The sequence below is a fragment of the Acanthisitta chloris genome, unplaced genomic scaffold (genome assembly GCF_000695815.1).
Source record: "Acanthisitta chloris isolate BGI_N310 unplaced genomic scaffold, ASM69581v1 scaffold6286, whole genome shotgun sequence".
Classification (NCBI taxonomy): Eukaryota; Metazoa; Chordata; class Aves; order Passeriformes; family Acanthisittidae; genus Acanthisitta; species Acanthisitta chloris.
In genome coordinates this window covers 88016-102391 of record NW_008679764.1, presented here as the reverse complement: position 1 = coordinate 102391, position 14376 = coordinate 88016, and the positions used below count along the sequence as shown (strand labels likewise).

General features: G+C 41.5%; 1 protein-coding gene across 1 annotated transcript in view; it reads right to left on the bottom strand.

Moving 5' to 3' along the window:
- EPHA4 (EPH receptor A4) overlaps nucleotides 1-14376 on the bottom strand; it is a 103109-nt gene that overhangs the window by 1070 nt on the left and 87663 nt on the right. The window contains exons 11-16 of the mRNA XM_009077442.1: nucleotides 11605-11666; nucleotides 10855-11064; nucleotides 8191-8340; nucleotides 5490-5683; nucleotides 2837-2992; nucleotides 1669-2558 (exon numbers count right to left, since the gene is read on the bottom strand). Of these exons, the coding sequence (XP_009075690.1) occupies nucleotides 2444-2558; nucleotides 2837-2992; nucleotides 5490-5683; nucleotides 8191-8340; nucleotides 10855-11064; nucleotides 11605-11666 (887 nt within the window). The 3' untranslated portion in view covers nucleotides 1669-2443. The remainder of the gene's footprint in view (nucleotides 1-1668; nucleotides 2559-2836; nucleotides 2993-5489; nucleotides 5684-8190; nucleotides 8341-10854; nucleotides 11065-11604; nucleotides 11667-14376) is intronic.

The following is a 14376-nucleotide window of genomic DNA, read 5'->3' as shown; positions in this document are numbered from 1 at the left end:
AGTACAAATGTCAGGTCTTTAAAATGAGTAACTACTTCTTATGTTGCCTGGCAAAATGACATTAAAACATGCTGGTTTAAGTCATTTTTTTAAAAGAAACCTCAAATTTCTTGAAATGGAAAAGCTTTTATAAGTAATACTGCAGAACAGTTTATACTGAGCTGTCATGACTTGACAGGATCCAAATTTAGCATCCCATATTCTGAACAAGTTGTTCTCTGAGAAACTTGGGGGTGAGGGAGAGTTAGTGGTTAAAATCATAAGTTATTGTTAAAAGTGACAAAAAGTGATGCGAGTGACAATACAGTAAGCGTGACTTGTCCAACTGAAGGAACTGTTTTGAATTTAGAATAAACTCAATTATTAAAAAAATCTGACATATAAAGCCACTAAATCATTTCTGAATTTGCTGCCAGGTGTGGAATGGGACCAGAATATTATAGACTAAGGAACCAGTCTTAGTGCCATCAAACGATAAATCTCACCTTTCTAACATTGTGCCTGGCACAGCTGAAATGCAATGTCTGTTCTAAAGGACGTGTCATGAAAATCCTCCTCCCACTCAACACAGCATAAAGGGGCCTATCCTGTTTCTCTCCTAAGGTCACTTCATCACTCTGGTCTTCAAAAGGACTTTGAGAAGAATCTAGTTTGTATACTCTGTTCACGAAAAGTAATAAAAAGCTTTAACATAAATAAAATTCAAGCCCAAACGTGTTCAGAGCTTTACTGGATAAAGCTTTATCCTGTGTGACCTACTGAGGACAAACACATTCTTACAGCAGTCTCCCCCAGCTAGCAACCCAGGGGATGCTTTCCCTCACTCAATTTTCCATCTATTCCTTAAAGAAGGTGGAAAGCAGCTTTTCCAGCAGGTCATGCTCCATCTTGTTGGCCATACCTGCAGAGGGGCATTACATCTTAGCTGGGCAGCTTGCACCTGGCACTCACACCCACAGCTGCCTTGATAATCCAGCCTGTGGGGCTGGTTTCAAGAATGAATTTGGTTCTCAGAGCTGATCAGAGTGGATCAGTGTCTGAACTGTAACACTGCTGCATAGCACAGAGCTGTCATCATGCCTGACCCCCAAACTGCGTGAAACCAGAAGGCTGCATGCACAATCCCATTTCATTCTGCTCCCCCTCCCACAACACCACGAACACTAAGACTGAAACTGGTCTTTCTAAAACACAAATATTGGTTCCACTGATGTTCCTGAGAAGGCAGGAAAAGTCCTTCATTCTCCTCAGCATTTAGGAGTATCTGTAATTTACAAGGTCATTCTCACTCTCTATGGAGTCCACATGTGTGAGATTTTCCACACAAAACATAAGGGCATCCCTACTGCTCTCAGTGTGAAGTGGGGTCAAGTTCTTAGCACTGAGATGAGCCCTGAGACACACTCCTACACCTTGTCTGCACAGCCTAACATGCAACAGCTTGAGAGCAAGGCCAGGTTTTGAAAGAGTGCAATTTTCACTGTCATCAAATAGAGCAAACAATGGGAAACACTTAGCAATTAGTCTGGGAAACCAGCACAGGTTCTTGCAAACTAGTTGGGAGCCTCAAATAAAACACACCACAGCACCTTTTTTTCTTCCCAAACAGTGATGAAATACTAGCACAGTTTAAGGAATAAAGCACCATGAACATGCTGGACACTGTACTTCCACTGACCTTCCATGAGGCGAAGGGAATCATTTCTTGAAAGGGAAAAGAAGTCTGAAAGCTCCACAGCCACGATTGTCACAGCTGAATACTGGCAAGATGTTCTCAAAATGTCTTTCAGCGTTAGGCTTCAGCACGGCACAACAACAGCCAATAATCTCCCCAGAAGTCCAGTTTTGCCCAGTAATCCACAAGGTGGGCCACTTCATGTCTCAAGCCTGTAAATGGGTAGATCACTAATCAGCAGGCACTGATTAGCCAAACAATATTCTCACTGAGGTTTCTGCAAGGCGTTAGTGATGCATGAAGTCTGCCAAAAACATCCTAGGGCAGGTTCTTCATTCCAGTGAAAGATGCACAACGGTGGTTTCACCCACAAATAAAACACTATGGTTGTAATCCTACAGGTCACAGGGAGAAGGAAAGTAATGCTGTTGTTTTTTAAGCACAGTATCTGGCAGCAAACATAGCATCAAAACTCGAATGTGACTTTATATTTATATAGATACATGTATTTTACATATCGTCGATCAACAGAGAAGTATGTTCCAAGAAACAATTTGTTCCAGGTCTGGTTTAAAATGACTGCTTGTCATTTCTGGAGGCCCCTCCCAAAACACACGCTCGGTTTCCACAATCTGTACATCAAGCAATGCTGCAGATCTTTATTTCGACGGGCGAGGAGACGAAGTAAAAAAAGTGCAGTTCTTCAATTAAAGTGCATGGATGAGGTAAACTAATTTCAAGAGTTTTGAGTTTATATTCAGTGCTGGCTCAGACGGGAACCATCCTGCCGTGCATCTGTTGCATTTGGGTGCGCATCGCTTGAACACTGCTCAAGATCTTGTTCTGGTGCGCGATGGCCGTGATCCCGATCCTCGCCAGGTCGCTGTGGAAAGCAAGAGAAGAAGCCAGGGGCTGAGAAACCAGGGATCAGATGCTGGTGCAGAGAAAAACATTAAGAGTCGACCGCAAGCAACATTAGCAAAAGCAAGGCAGATGTACAGAAATGTTTAATTAAATAAGCGGAGGCATTCTAAAGTTATCCTCCATCCAAATGAAAGGCATTCCATTCCTTTAATGAGCGCGATGATATGCAGCACAAAGCAAAAGAGGCTGATTAAATCCAGATTTACCAGTTTTTTTGTTATATCGCTGAGTACTTACTCCTGGTTCATATGCACCACAGCCTCTAGGGTGGTATAGCCAGCAGCTGTGAAGTTATCCTTGTATCGCTCCATTTTCATGGCTTGGAGCCAGTCACCGACAGAAACAACCGCCGAGAACTCAGGGGAGCTGGGATCCAGCAGGGCTGTGCTAGGTCTGGATGCCAAACAGTGAAAGGACAGAGAAGTGGTGTCAGCTGGATCATGAACCACAAACCAAAGTTTGGTCTCTGCAACAATTATCCTCAATGATGAGGGAAAGCAAGGGCAAGAGACTGTGCCCAACGAAACTGGTGGCTCTGCACATCAACACAGATCAATGCAAGAGACTTCAAAAAATGCACAGTAATAAGCTGATTTTTGCTAAGAATGAATATGACCTGAGGTTTCTCTTTTGGGTTTGGGATCTAATTCGAACCACAATGCTGCTTAGAATTTCCACCTCAGATGCGACCAAATTCACAGAGAATGCTTTCACTCCCAAAACAAAGGAGATGGCAGTGCTGGAAGGCATTCAGCCTGCTGGGTCTGTATCTCACGGGCAGCAATGCCAGACCTTGCCAATCCTGCATGTGTCAGACCTCAGCTCAGCAGCTATAGAAACACTACTGAAGTATGTGCAAAGGAACTGGGAGCTCACACCCTGCCAGACTGGTTTGGAGGGCAAAACTCAGGGCGGGTGCAGAAAAATCCTGTTTCTAGCCAGATCTGCAGGCAAGCTCAGTATATTCAATCAAACTTAGGGCAGCAGGGAGTTAATCCCCTCTTTAATCAATCCATTCCTGACCAGAGTGTGTGCCAGGAGTGGCAGGAATCTTGCAAGCTTTGATCTTTCTTTGCACTCTGGAATTTGCTTCTCATTTTCCCTTACACAGATTTGGCAATAATTATCTTTACAAAATTTGCTTCTCATTTCTTTGTTTTTTTTTTCACTTAAATTGTAAATCACAGTTGCATTAAACCACTATAAATTACTACTATCTATCTAATCAGAACAATTATCATTTAGCAATTTATTTGAAAATGCACATCATCAAAGATTAGGTGTGCAGTAACACAGTTACATCTTGCCCGAGGCACTGAGTATACGCTGGTAATGCTTGGAACAACTCTTTTAGTGCACTGTCTAACACCACCAATGATGGCAACCTAATTATGTACAATTATGCTTCATGTATAAAGCCATATATTAATAATGATAGATGCATATTTGAAATTCATATTCTGAAGAGAAGAAAAATATTTATAAACAGCCATGAACATGAAATGACCTTGAATAGGCTATTAACTCATATATACACACAGAGAATGACCTTGAACAGGCTATTAACTATCCTAAGATCTACATATTTTCAAAGAGCACCTGTAAATTAGCAAGAAAGCAAAATGGAGGAGCTCATAGTGTGAGTCTCAAATCAAATTATCACAGCAGATCATATTGTGCTTCTCACCATGTAAATTATTTAAGCCTCAAGGGAGGATACATTTTTGCCAGGCTACCAATACAATTAGGGCAATCTGGAAGACATGTGGTGATAGTGGCCTCACAGGGTTAATAATCCCTCTTCTGATAACATACATTGTAAGCAAGAGCCACAAAGGGACCTCTAAATTTAAAAAAAGGAAATAGCTTTTTCTAGGATGTTGTGCTGTTGGAGGCAGAGACAACCTTTGTAACTCCTTCACTGATTCGAGAAACTTAATGTTGTATTGCCTAATTGATATTTTTATACCTTCCCTTCTATGGAAAAATATTTTCCCATTATCTTCCTCTTGTTTCTTTCCTTTTAAGCTTTTTATTCCATATTTGCTGTAAGCAAATTTACCTGACAAAGAAAAGATATTTGAAAAAACCAGTACAAACCTGGTGCAAATTAGCAAAGCTCCTATTACATCAGCAGTGTTTCACCAGCTTAAACTGCTGAGCTGTCCCAACAAAGATATTTTGGTTTTAACCTACAACTCTGGGAGTTTCCTTCCTACTGTGCTTCTTTTGCACGTCCCAGGTATATCATGCTTAGCAAACAAAACAAATGTAACGCGGGATCGGTGGAGACATGAAACTGGCTTTCCACAAAATTAAATTCAAATTCACATAAAAATTAATCCACACCTTCCCAATGCCCACAAGGCATTGGCTGTAATGCAGTAATGCTCATTTACAAATCCTACACAAATCTCGGGTTTATAAAACTTGATGATGTGCTTTTCCTGCAGAAAACCACATTGCTCCTGGTAGCTACACTGCATTAAGGCGACCCTACTCATTCAAGCCCTTTCACCAGGGGGGAGAAGGAAAAGACAGCAGCAAACTTTGCCTTCCAACAGAGCTTGCCTGAGTCAGAGCTTTTTCAGGACGTGCTTAAGACTGTGCTGCGAACTTGCTCAGTGCTGGTGTGATACAGCAACAGCTCTGCTCATTCCATCTTCCTTCTCACAGGGCTGGGCAAGCCTGGGGTGCCCTGGGGGTCCAGCAGTGTGCCAGCACGAGCCCTCTGCTCACTTGCACAGAGCAGTGGCTGCTGTGCCGTCTTGGCTCTGCAGAGCTCCAGCACACACCTTACACCCAGCGCAGAGGTTTGGGGCACTTGCAGCTTTGCCTGTCATCTCCACTCTGCTCCCTCGTACATCAGCATTACTAGAGCACAGCTGACCTGGAGCTCTCGCTGCCTGTCCTCTTCAGGCTGTTGGGGTTGCGGATGAGTTTGTCCAGCATGTTGACAATCTGTCCAAATTTAGGCCTGTCGCTGCGTTCCTTCTGCCAGCAGTCTAACATCAGCTGATGGAGAGCAATGGGGCAGTCCATTGGGGGTGGCAGCCTGTACCCTTCTTCAATGGCTTTAATAACCTGTAAATGACATAATTAGGAAGGCATTAGAGAACATCAGACAGTGCTCACATCTACCAGCTGAGTATCATTTATCCTAGGGCGATCCAAACTATGGTAACAAATCCACATTTAAGTGAAACAACATGGAAAATTGCACTCAGACTCAGGCAGTTGGTGGTCTCAGAACTGTCATTTCTCCTCGGCAGTTCAAAACTAAAAGGGTACAGCATCCAAAGCAGATATCAGATACAGCAGGGCAATATGTCTCGTTAGAATTAAGCAATGTTGGACTGAGGGTTGGAGAAGCAACAGCTTTACAGCAAACCTTTACTATCTGTCTGTTTTGGGTGCAATATGTTGAAGATTGTATTTTCCTCATCATTTTTAAGGCACAGCAGATCACCCCTTCCTCCCTGTCCTCCTGGGCTGGCATATCTCTGACAGTAATACAGGCCTTGCAGAGAACATGTTCTCTCACTGCTATATGCTCTGAGCCAAGACATGCAGAGATGGGAACCCTTTTGTGCAGCTTTACAGAAGTCCGACACAGCTTAAGTATGCATTCCATATTTAACAGAATCCAGAGAAACTGACAAACTGAAGTCACTCCAAACCCTCCAAAAAGGGCTCCATAGCTCAGTACTCTGACGGCTCCTTAGGTCTCTCAGGAGAATGGGACATGACCAGGACTCAGTTCTGACATGACAGGGACATGACTCGGGAGCCTTCAGATCTGAATTAATCAATATGACACTGTTGGCAGGACTCACCATGAGACTAGAAACCAGGAGTGCACAGTGACTGACTTGCACCAAATTCCCTCATTCTGGACTTGTCCAATTAGTGGCTAAAATCCACTGGGAGGACAAGGCAAGGACTATGCTTGCATTATTAACAGCTCTTCAGTGACCACAAACAAAGTGGCTCTCACTACTCCAAAAAGTATGAAGATCCTTTTGATTTATCTTGATTCAACAGACACTGAGTATAATTCAAAATCCAGTTCTGCTTTGTTGTGGAAAACACTACTCTTGCCATCATTAAGGAGAAAAAATATGCATGTCTACGCCATGTACCATAAAGAGTGTGCAAAGTCAGTAATATTGGCTTTCCCTGTCCTGCTCAAGCAGCCTTTTGACATGGTCTAGCAGTGCACATTAGTACACCAGCCTAACAAAAACAGCTCAAATAAAAACTGCTCTGTGTTTGTTGCTCTGAGCTTCACTGTGCTGTGCAGACATGCCTGATATAACTGAGACACATCTGGTGTTTTATTTTCTTGCTAAGTCTTGATGACTTCCTGTTAGCAAAGGAAGGCAAGATTGGGTGCCAGAAGAGACATTTCACATCAGAAGGAAATTAAAATTATATCCCCTGTTTAGATTAAATGCCATCCGCATCTAGACACTCTTTGAAAATGTTCAGCTCTCCGTAAGAAAGCAGATGAGTTGTAAAATGACTTAACCACTCCCACGACCATATATTCAGATTAACATTTTCTTCTTCCTTTATATGCTTGTAAATCCCCTGGGAAAAGAATTACGGATAATCTATGCCTCAATTTTCACTGGGATTTTTTTCCCCCCATTTAATAAAAATTCTATTAGCAAAAGCTCTTATTAGCATTATTATTAAATACTCTTCTGGAAGAGCAGCCATTGTGCTTGCTCCCTCTTGGAACACACTGAAGTAGTCCAGATGGTACGGTTAAACAGGACATGCATAATTTAAGAATGGTCATTTACAAAAGCTGCTTTTTAATGTCCTTGGGGGGCAGCTATGCCATTGTCACAAGGATGCTCTGACTGATAATCGGAATTGGATTTCCTATGTGTTGATTTAGATACCCTATGAGAAATAAAATCACCTGGAAGACTTACAAGCATAGCAAAGCTTCAAGAATTAACTATCAATAGGAAGCCAAATTAAATTCAAGTGTTTTTCCTTGAAGACATTCAATAAACTCCACATTTAATATGAACATTTGAATCTTCCCTCTCTTGAGAGTATTACAATCTGACACTTTAATATATTAGTTTCCCCTTCCTCCATTTTTCTTTCTTACCTTAATTGCTTGTATTTTTTTAAATTAAAACCCCAAACAAATAAAACCCATGTACAAGTGACAGACTTTAACTCGAGAATCCCTCATTCCCTGACCATAGATCAGGCTTGAAACAGTCAAGGAATTTTAGTTCCAGAGAGATGCCCTGAGAAAACAGGAATCTACTACCCATGATAGCCTTTAAAAACCTGGAGTAAATCACAGAATCACAGAATCATAGAATTTAAGGGTTGGAATGGACCATACAGATCATCTAGTCCCAACTCCCCCTGTCATGGGCAACCTCCCCTCCTCACTAGTGCTCAAGGCCTCATCCAGCCTGGCCTCAAACACCACCAGGCGTTCCTATAAACACAACAGTTGACACAGAAACTCAACAGCAGACACCTAAGGACAAATATAAAGGCATGGGGGAACAAAAAGGAAAGAAAATTAAGAGGAAGCTCAGAAGGAGACTCACATCTTGATTGGACATATCCCAGTAAGGTCTTTCTCCGTAGGACATCACTTCCCACATGACGATGCCATAGCTCCACACATCACTAGCTGACGTAAATTTACGGTAGGCAATTGCCTCTGGTGCAGTCCACCTGATGGGGATCTTCCCACCCTGTCACAAAGAAAAGGAACCACAGGCTAGTGAGTCACTGACCCAGTAATGTGCGTGGCTGACACTGTTCTACACATTAAAAATACAAAATGCCTTTTTGTATACAACTCCAGAATCCTTCTTAAAAAGGCATCCACTTTTCCTGTTGCTTGCCATAAAACTGTCAGATCCAACCAGGAGGCAATGCTGCCCATCTGTTTTCTTTAGTTACAAGGAGGCGAACCAGTAAATTGTTAAATGTATTTTTATCAGCCCTCCAAGAGATCTCTGCTTAGGGCTATGCCGAAGCCTGAGAAGAAGCCAGGGGTTTTACAAAGTATATATTAGATATTTAGTTGACAAAACAAATAACTACATGCTGTTAATTACTATTTCCTTGCTTGCCTGTCTGACCTGTTCGGCCTGTTTCAGAAAAATGGGATTAAAAATGTTTTGCTTTTCAAAAAGGTAAAATAAAGAGAGGATAAACTGGGAAGATTCATGAATACAGTGGTGTTTCCCATGGGCAATATCCCAACTCTTACCAGAGAAATGAGATGGCAAGCAAGCCTCTGAGCTCTCCCAGACCCTGGGAGAGGAGTTTAGCACTAGACCATGGTACAAGGCTCCTTTTGATACCTGTTGGAGAGAGCTGCCTCCTCTTGCAATACTTCTTTTTAAACAAACAGAAGCACTTGGGCATCTGATTTGGGCCACTGAGGTCCTGCACTATTTAAAAAGGAACTCATTCCATCCTGTTTATCTGATTTTGCCTTAGCTGAGTGATCCCAGGCCAGAGATTGCTCCTTTTGTTTATGCTAATATGCAAGGTGTTTTTAATTGAGCTTTTGGTTTCCTGCAGTTCCATCTGGGGAATGACTTAAGCAGAACAAAGATTTTAGCTTTTTTTCATTTGCTTTTATGTTTTTTTGATGAAGTTTATTTTGATATTTTTTCCCCAACAATTTTCTAGATAGTTTTTATCCATAACTGAGTACAGTGTGTGCATACTTAATGCTATATTGTCCTACTATATTTCTCAAGTGTTTAATATGGACTTGTTCCAAAGCCACAGGAAATCAAAATGGGTCCTTCTCCTGGATTCTTTGGCCTTTGCATGAGTCCCTTTGTGAATCAGGTTGTAGCAATATGTGCCTTGTGTGGCTATAGGATGCTCTCACTTTAATGAGTTATATTACTAACAGGAGCAGAACACACCATTCCCTTAGAAAAGGCTGCTCTAAAAATTGCATTCTATTGCATCCTCTCTGGTTATGCAGAAGCTTTATTCCTCCTTTCAGACACAGATGCACGGACATTGTTTACACATGGTTGTCGTTCTAAAAATTGTCAATAAGCTCTTTATATTTAGCTGCTTGAGCACAGTGGAGCTAATCCAAATTTTCTTGATCCTTCATTACTGATACCAAATGAAGACAATGACTGTAAAGCAAATGTCATTGATTCTCTCCAGTTTACTCTTGAGAGCAAACATAATACTATATCTCCACTCACTAAATTCAAAGGGAAGCATTTCAGTCATTTCTGTCTTGCCCTTGTACACTTGTCTAAACTCTGATTTCCCTGAATACAGCTTTTCAGACCTCTGCTTCTGCTTCTTCCACTTGCCACCCTGATGAGTGAGAAATACCAAGGCTGGCCAGCATTTAATACGACATGAGTCTATCCTTCCCTGTAATGAACTGTGAATCCATTAAAGGATGAGTGTTGGGATTAAACTGCAAGATCTGAGTGCTGCAAACAAACTCTGCACTAGGGAGAACAGATGGAGAATGGCAGATATTTAAAAACGAAGAAAATAAGCAATTAAAAAAGGAGACTTTATAAACTCTGACTTTTTTTTTCTTTGCGTGTATGTTGATATCAGAGGTATTGATACAAATGCTGGTAATGGTTGGGATGTTGTTTTGTGGCCAGGACTTACTTTAATCCTGTTCCACATGCAGCATATTAAAATGGCTTTAGCAAAATCAGTTAACAGTGGGATGCTGAAACATAGATAAAATGGGAAAGAAACAAAAAATGGAAATGCAGGCCCTACACTTTATCCCAGTCCAAATATTTAGGTCAGATTTATGACTGGGCAAAAGAGGATTTATCTTGGGTTGTGGTTTTTTTTTGGTGGCATAATCTACACTTGCTGTATCAAACCTCAGTAGGACCAGCCACTTGGAAACCATTATGCATGTTTGTAGATATCACGACGAACAGAAGTCCAGGCTCTAATTTCTGGCATCAGATTCCTGTCATGTGCTCTGGCATGATGAAGGAACCAGAGGAATACATCGGTCACACCTGCAGAGAAATACTGGTGTGGCCACTGCTGCAGCACTAACACCGTATCAATTTATTCTAGCTGTGGAGTCTGGGCCTGTGCTTTCTTTTAGATTGTGATATAGGTTTTCACTTGTGACTGAGATTATTTTAACACAAACCACTGCCACCTCCCACACAGTCAGACAAAACCAGTATGTAGGCAAGAAAACCCACTAGACATTTTTTTTCCCTCCTTACCCGTGTGGTATAAGCTGCTTCAGGGTCATCTTCCAGGACCCGCGACATGCCAAAATCAGACACTTTGCAGACCAAGTTGCTGTTGACTAATATGTTGCGAGCAGCAAGATCCCGATGCACATAGCTCATGTCAGAGAGATACTTCATTCCTGAGCCAATGCCACGAAGCATCCCCACCAACTGGATGACTGTAAATCTGCCATCATTCTTCTGCATATGGGGAAAGGAAGAAAATCACAGAGCATTAAGCTAAAAGCTACATTATTGCCATTGCTGAAATTGGCAAAGAGCGTAGCTCTGGATTCCCATCTTCTCTCAAATAAAATGCAATATTATTTCCTCACTCTGCTGACGAGTGTCTATAATTCACCAGGAAAGCAAAAACCCAGAGGTTCTGTCACAGCTTCCAGTGATGCAGTATCCAGTTTGCAATGAATCTGATTTTAATGAGCCTACAGCACTGCGATGCTTTCAGAACTGGAGCAAATCAGAACTGTTCCCATTAAACATGGGTTATTTAAGACCCTGCTATTTTAAAGGTTAGATTTATTCTATATTCTTCCCCTTTCTATTTATTCTGGTTTTTGATAGGAGCAACACCAGAAAACAGAATTTCCCAAGTGCAAACAATTTCTTTAAAACTGTTGATTTTTCGTATCTTTCTGGAAAAAAAACCACAAACCCTTAACAAGAAAACCAGAAATTTTTTCCCAGTATAAAATCCCCTTAGCTTTTGAAGAAATCACCTACCCTGAGGAAGGCATCCAAGGAGCCATTCTCCATGTACTCAGTTATGATCATTACCGGTTTACCTAGAGTTCGCAGAAAGAAAAACACAATTCCTTGATGAACGCCGATGTTGATGGGATAAAAATGGGTTGCACATGATTTTACTGCCAAGACACCTGGCTTACACAATCTAATTTAATTTGAAAAGCACCAAGCTTATGCCTCAGCTGTGGGGAGCATGAGAAGAAATATTATAGGGCAGAAACATTTAAAGGGCCCATCTGGAAGGTTAACCCTTTGCTCGACGCACTGACAAGGTCTTTAACTAAAGTGGCTCCTGTTCCCTAAGGAGTATATGAATTGATAATTGAGAGCTAAGAAACAAAGATCTGTTCAAACCTGACAAAAATCTTTAGTGCAATTAAACTGCTTGCAGACTAGAAAAATGGAATTTCTGAATGCTTTGGTCTCTCTGCCTCTTTTGAAAGATCAGCGCTTTAGGCAAGTTAGAAGCTGTCAGGAGCTACAAGGTATTCCAAGATAACTGGATTCAAGAATGAAAAATACAGGCTGTTCCTCTCAACTTTCTCTATCCCCAATTTGTATTCCATGTCTCTAGTTATTTATAAATGAGCCAAAGCCATTTGGCTCCTGAAGTCAACCACAGGCTAAATGATTCAATGCACTGTGGCACATGTGGGGCACAGTGCTCCAGCAGCACTCAGCTGCCCAGGCTGCAACAGCAGAGCCAAACTGGGCAACCTGAGGAGAAACGTCATGTACTGTTACTGACAGTACAGCGATGCTTTCTAGGCACTCTCCTGCCTAGACAACAGTAAATACATAAATAATCTTTGATGTTGTCTTTTAGTGTTTTATAAAGGTCATACAATGCTGGAACTGAAAACATTTAGGTACATACAAGCAACGTTAATTATTTCATGGTTAAATCATGCTGCATATGTGGCATTAAGGTATTTGTAGAAATTGGTCTAGTAACATCTCAAAAGGTACAGAAGTGACATTTCAAAGGTCAAATGGCACAAGTACAGTCCCAAGATGAGCACTGTTAAGCCCATCTGAAGTCAAGGAAGCACCTGGCAATCAGTGCTGTCTGGCATGGCATCCCTTCCTCCCACTTATGCTTCACCTACAGGAACTGTAGAGTTTCTTCCTAAATAAAAGATGGTGTCCCTGAGACACTCAGCTTTTGTACTTCCTGGAGCAGCTCTGAATCCAGAAACTTTATGGGGAAAGAAGGCGTCAATGGTCATGTCACCTAGACTGCAGACAGCTCAATTCCATCTTGGCAACAGAGGTCTCAGAACTACTCAATTCTTCCTTGCTTCTGTCACCAGCAAGTATCTGCTCCAGAACACCATCTCTCAAAATTACCCTACCACGAAATGTTGCAGCATTTGAAGTTCCCCTAATAATTTCTACCTCAGTGCATCTTTCACCAAGATCTTTTTATCTTCATTTATCTTTTATCGTCATTTCTCAGATTCCTGGTTTTGAAGTGACCTTTTTCATTAGAAAACAATACACTATAAGGACTGTCTGTATTGAATATTTTACCAGTATGGTCAACATTTATGTGCCATACATCACTTATATCCCTTATCATTACTTATTTCACCTTTTAAGTCCCAACCTATCCTTTGCAGACCTTTCACTACTCCTGCTTTCAATTCCCTTCCCTGCTGATATCCAAACTCTTATTGCTTTGGTCTCATTCAAGCTGGCATGCCTGTGAAATGCCAGTCTGGCAGCGGAACCCTGTCTGACTTGCATGAACACTGCAGAGAAGCAATAGTATTGCATAAAGCAAACAGCTCTAGATGAATGGCTTAGTGTCCTTGGCTGAGTATACCCTTTAGTAAAAGGATGTGATAAAACATAATTCTTCCTCTAAATCACCTTTGCAAGCCATTCTTTAATAGAAAGAGGAAAAACTCCAACCAAATCTGCATATGGCACTGTTTCATTTATCCTTCGCAACTGTGACACTAACCCTTCCACTGAACAAATACAGCTAAATGAGTTTTAATTAACCTTCCTCAATCAAAAGATACTATGTCAACGTAGAAGGGAAGAAAGGGAGACTCTCTTTCAGTGCATTAACATGTAATTTCATTACTCAGGCACTTCTTTAGCAGGGGAGGGAGATAGAGAGAGGAGGGAGAAGTTACCATCAGTGAGTCAATTATTAAAGTACTTGACTAGCAGCCAATAATGTATTCATGGGGTTTTGCTGTCTCTCTCAACCCCCATCTATGCCACTATTTATCGCACATTTTAATTTCCAGTTTATTAAATGCATTCATTTATCACAGCATTCAGAAAAACCTATGGAGAAATGGAGACAAATGTCTTCTTAAGTAGCCCTGTCTACCCACCAGCCCAGCTCTGAGAGGCTGCTGCAGGAGTGCTGCTTCCTGCCAGCCAGGCCATGGAGCAGGAGCAGGCTACCACCTCCTCGGTGAAAATTTCCAATCATTTTCATTCAGTGACAACTGCATTATGCAAATTTATTCAGTCATTTATAACTTCTAGAGCTCTAACAGCTCAGGGGGTTCCAGCCACAGTGGGATTTCAACACAAAGATTCTCCTGTTGCCTTTCTTTTACAGAGGTGCTAGAAAAATCACTGTCTAGCAAACATTTGTGGCCTGATCACAACCTGCCTCCCCTTTGTTACAGCGACAACAAAGAGAAAGACTTTTCATTTCAATTTTGAGGGAGACTCTCAGTAAAAGATGGTCAAAATCAGTTCATAACACTATTTGCCTTG